Source organism: Salmo trutta, chromosome 5, assembly GCF_901001165.1.
Source record: "Salmo trutta chromosome 5, fSalTru1.1, whole genome shotgun sequence".
Taxonomy (NCBI): Eukaryota; Metazoa; Chordata; class Actinopteri; order Salmoniformes; family Salmonidae; genus Salmo; species Salmo trutta.
Window position 1 is genome coordinate 61664665 of NC_042961.1, and position 5493 is coordinate 61670157.

The 5493-nt window shown below is 48.7% G+C and overlaps 1 protein-coding gene across 1 annotated transcript in view; it reads left to right on the top strand.

The window, feature by feature from the left end:
- Positions 1–311: 311 nt before the first annotated feature.
- The window catches only part of LOC115194719 (endophilin-A1), a 15371-nt gene continuing 10189 nt past the window's right edge, over positions 312–5493 (top strand). The window contains exon 1 of the mRNA XM_029754620.1: positions 312–545. Within this exon, the coding sequence (XP_029610480.1) occupies positions 501–545 (45 nt within the window). The 5' untranslated portion in view covers positions 312–500. The remainder of the gene's footprint in view (positions 546–5493) is intronic.

The following is a 5493-nucleotide window of genomic DNA, read 5'->3' on the forward strand; positions in this document are numbered from 1 at the left end:
CTTTGTCTAATAGCTATTGAAGATTGAAAGCAAAAAATAAAAAAATAAAATTTCAACAACAACAAAAAGCAGTGGATTTTTGCCCCTGACTCAGAATAAATCATTATCATTGTCATGACATGCCATTGAAGTTTGAAATCTGAAATCGTATTATTTTATTGTTTTTTTTAAAAAAGGTGTGGATTTTTCTGCATCTATCCTTGATTCAGAATATACCATCTTCATAGTCATGGCATGCTTGGTTCAATAGCTGTTGACGAGAGAAACCCGAATATCCAGTACAAAACGAATTTTACCTCGGTCACTTTATAGAGCGGAGACCATGGTAGGCTAGGTTAGTCTACGGAACGACGAACACTTGATAGCAAGCAATCAATTGATAGCAAGCAAAAAACAATGAAATAAAGAAAAGCTAATTATAGTCATTGTTTTGAAACCCGGAGGCCGAAGAATTGTGGATTACCGGTAAACGCGCGAGGTCGTCTGGTCGAACCGGAGCGATGTCTGTCGCGGGGCTGAAAAAGCAGTTCCACAAAGCCACTCAGGTAGATTTCGGTTAACGAATCTTTGTCTGTCGGTGCTTTTATCATGGTAGGCTATTTTTCGGTGATGATAGCTGATCAAAACAGCTACAGTGAATACAATGGCTGGTATTCTTTAATAATTGTATGGGTTTTGTCTGGGCTTAATCTCAAAAGGGAGAATTGTGATAGAGGTTTTTTTCAGGCACAATATCATTAGGCTACATTGTCTATCTGTGCCTGGCTCCCAAGCCCATAGGCCTAGGCTACCACCACTAGCCTACACACACAGCCTGTCATTTGTCCAGCTATAGACCTATAGTTTAATAAAGGCCTATATCTCATCTCTTGAGTGAGGCATGCGGTCGGCGCTGCATGAAGTCGTTCGTGGTCCCCTGCTGCTTTTAACAGTAGCTGGGGATCCTAATAAAAATTCTAATACAAGATGCACGATAGAATTGCTTAGAAGCACACAGGTTACAGATCCGTCCCCATTATGGACCAATTGACAGCCCCCCCTCCCTTTCCCTCCATCGCTTCCTCCCCTCCAAGGCAGTCACCAAGCCAGGAGTCTGTTCAAAAGGACGTGACGTTACAGAACGTTTACGGATCAGCTAGAAATGTATCATGATTGTTTCTCTGTTAGTTTACAGACACCATTCATTCCTGTTCTCTGTCCTTCTCTATATTTCCATCTGCAACGTTCCGTGTGTTTTCTCGTCCATGAATGAATACACTCAAATGGAATGATAGACCAACAACAGCTGAACTCTAGACCTGACCCCTCAATGGCTGAACTCTAGACCTGACCCTGACCCCTCAATGGCTGAACTATAACCCCTGACCCTGACCCCTCAATGGCTGAACTGTAACCCCTAACCCTGACCCCTCAATGGCTGAACTATAACCCCTGACCCTGACCCCTCAATGGCTGAACTGTAACCCCTAACCCTGACCCCTCAATGGCTGAACTATAACCCCTGACCCTGACCCCTCAATGGCTGAACTGTAACCCCTAACCCTGACCCCTCAATGGCTGAACTCTAGACCTAACCCTGACCCCTCAATGGCTGAACTATAACCCCTAACCCTGACCCCTCAATGGCTGAACTATAACCCCTAACCCTGACCCCTCAATGGCTGAACTATAACACCTAACCCTGACCCCTCAATGGCTGAACTATAACCCCTAACCCTGACCCCTCAATGGCTGAACTATAACACCTGACCCTGACCCCTCAATGGCTGAACTGTAACACATAACACTCTAGTCTGTGACCACAGTTGGCTCTAGTCTATAATGGCTCTAGTCTGTGACTACAGTTGGCTCTAGTCTGTGACTACAGTTGGCTCTAGTCAGTATTGGCTCTAGTCAGTATTGGCTCTAGTCAGTATTGGCTCTAGTCTGTATTGGCTCTAGTCTGTATTGGCTCTAGTCTGTATTGGCTCTAGTCTGTGACTACAGTTGGCTCTAGTCAGTATTGGCTCTAGTCTGTGACTACAGTTGGCTCTAGTCAGTATTGGCTCTAGTCAGTATTGGCTCTAGTCAGTATTGGCTCTAGTCTGTATTGGCTCTAGTCTGTGACTACAGTTGGCTCTAGTCAGTATTGGCTCTAGTCTGTCTTGGCTCTAGTCTGTGACTACAATTGGCTCTAGTCTGTGACTACAGTTGGCTCTAGTCTGTGACTACAGTTGGCTCTAGTCTGTGACTACAGTTGGCTCTAGTCAGTATTGGCTCTAGTCTGTGACTACAGTTGGCTCTAGTCTGTGACTACAGTTGGCTCTAGTCTGTGACTGAGTGAAATAAAGCAAAACAAAAACCCTCCAAGAGATGCCTTTTGAATAACAGCTTGTTTGTATGTTTTGGGATGAGAAGATTTCATGCCATCGGGACTGAGGCTACATTTATAAGGGGGTTGGTTGGTTGCTGGGATACACCAGGCCAATTCCCCAGGACCTCTCAGTGGTGAGGATCTGAAAGGAAGGTTGGGAATGAAATGTGTTTAAAATAGACAAACCCATCCACAGCAACGGGTCACTGCGTGACAGTAACAGGGGGACAGGTGGAACGAAAATAGATATGAATCAACAACAACAGATGTTCCAACCGTGGGAGCACCGCCGTGGGGTGGGGCCTGACGGAGCACCGCAGTGGGGCGGGGCCTAACGGAGCACCGCAGTGGGGCGGGGCCTAACGGAGCACCGCAGTGGGGCGGGGCCTGACGGAGCACCGCAGTGGGGCGGGGCGTGGCCTGACGGAGCACTGCAGTGGGGCGGGGCCTGACGGAGCGGGGCGTGGCCTGACGGAGCGGGGCGTGGCCTGACGGAGCGGGGTGTGGCCTGACGGAGCGGGGTGTGGCCTGACGGAGCGGGGCGTGGCCTGACGGAGCGGGGCGTGGCCTGACGGAGCGGGGTGTGGCCTGACGGAGCGGGGCGTGGCCTGACGGAGCGGGGCGTGGCCTGACGGAGCGGGGCGTGGCCTGACGGAGCGGGGTGTGGCCTGGCATTGAGAGAGAGGGAGAAGTTGAAACGTCCTGTAAGGGTCGTAACATGTGTATATTACCACCTTTATAAAGCCCCGCTATTGTTATTTGACTGCTGTTCTTTAATTATTTGTTATTCTTATCTCTTACTTTTTTGGGGGGTATTTTCTTGAAACTGCATTGTTGTAAATGCTTGTAAGTAAGCATTTCACTGTAAGGTCTACACCTGTTGTATTTGGCGCATGTGACAAATAAAATGGGATTTGATTTGAAGCCGATTGCTTAGTCATTGCCACAATCCAAGATGGCAGCTGAGGAAACAGGACACCTGAGATGGATTCACCTGAATTAATTATACGTGTTTCATTACTCTGGACGGACACACGCACACACACTTATCTTTCATTAAATACACAAAGAGGGGGAAGATGAGGGGAGAACTGAACACTCAAACACTTTCCATCTCTCCATCTCTCCTTTCCCAGTCCTTTTGGGAACCGGTTGGCATGGAAACCCTACATGTGTGCTGTCTGTCTGAAAATAGACCCAATGTTGCTGCTCAGAGGAGCGGGATGTGCGCACACACACACACACACACACACACACACACACCACACACACACAGGGCTCGGAGCTGGTTAGTTCACTCAATAATTGATTGTCCTTGAGGGCACGACATATGACAGAGTGGTGCGTTCGTGTTTCACTGTCTCGCTCGCTGTCACGCTCGCTGTCTCGCTCGCTGTCTCGCTCGCTGTCTCACTCAATGCCTTATTAGTGGAAGTGGTATTTGCTTTAACCTGTCTGATCATTTGTAGCTTCATCAGTACCTGCCTGTTACACCAAATCTCTCAGGCCCAGCTATAGTCTACTGGAGGCCCAGCTATAGTCTACTGGAGGCCCAGCTATAGTCTACTGGAGGCCCAGTTGTAGTCTACTGGAGGCCCAGCTATAGTCTACTGGAGGCCCAGCTGTAGTCTACTGGAGGCCCAGCTATAGTCTACTGGAGGCCCAGCTGTAGTCTACTGGAGGCCCAGCTATAGTCTACTGGAGGCCCAGCTGTAGTCTACTGGAGGCCCAGCTATAGTCTACTGGAGGCCCAGCTATAGTCTACTGGAGGCCCAGCTGTAGTCTACTGGAGGCCCAGCTATAGTCTACTGGAGGCCCAGCTATAGTCTACTGGAGGCCCAGCTATAGTCTACAGTAGTCTGCTGGAGGCCCAGCTATAGTCTACAGTAGTCTACTGGAGGCCCAGCTATAGTCTACAGTAGTCTACTGGAGGCCCAGCTATAGTCTACAGTAGTCTACTGGAGGCCCAGCTATAGTCTACAGTAGTCTACTGGAGGCCCAGCTATAGTCTACAGTAGTCTACTGGAGGCCCAGCTATAGTCTACAGTAGTCTACTGGAGGCCCAGCTATAGTCTACAGTAGTCTACTGGAGGCCCAGCTATAGTCTACAGTAGTCTACTGGAGGCCCAGCTATAGTCTACAGTAGTCTACTGGAGACCCAGCTACAGTCTTTAGTAGTCTACTGGAGGCCCAGCTATAGTCTACTGGAGGCCCAGCTACAGTCTACAGTAGTCTACTGGAGGCCCAGCTATAGCCTGCAGTAGTCTACTGGAGGCCCAGCTATAGCCTACAGTAGTCTACTGGAGGCCCAGCTACAGTCTACAGTAGTCTACTGGAGGACCAGCTATAGTCTACAGTAGTCTACTGGAGGCCCAGCTATAGTCTGCAGTAGTCTACTGGAGGCCCAGCTATAGTCTACTGGAGGCCCAGCTATAGTCTACAGTAGTCTACTGGAGGCCCAGCTATAGTCTACAGTAGTCTACTGGAGGCCCAGCTATAGTCTACAGTAGTCTACTGGAGGCCCAGCTACAGTCTACAGTAGTCTACTGGAGGACCAGCTATAGTCTACAGTAGTCTACTGGAGGCCCAGCTACAGTCTACAGTAGTCTACTGGAGGACCAGCTATAGTCTACAGTAGTCTACTGGAGGCCCAGCTACAGTCTACAGTAGTCTACTAAAGTCAATTATGAAGACAGTCCTGGTCTGAATGAAACTGTGTCTTTTTCACTACTTTGCTTTGTGAAAAGGCAAATGTACTGTTTCTGATATTATAGTGAGCGATGGGTGTATGTGCCTGCATGCTTGCTTGCTGTGTGTGTGTGTGTGTGTGTGTTCCTATTGTCTGTACTAATGTTTAATGTGTGTATAACTGCAAATAGTGGGCAGGCTATTCTTTCAGTTGGATGAGGCCCTGGTGAGGGCACTAGAACAGTCTGCAGCACCCGGCCTCACCCTACTAGAATCTGAAGTCAAATGTCTACTGTTTGCTGATGATCTGGTGCTTCTGTCCCCAACCAAGGAGGTCCCATAGCAGCACCAAGATCTTCTGCACAGATTCTGACAGACCTGGGCCCTGACAGACCTGGGCCCTGACAGTAAATCTCAGTAAGACCAAAAAATTCTGATTTTCCAAAAAGGTC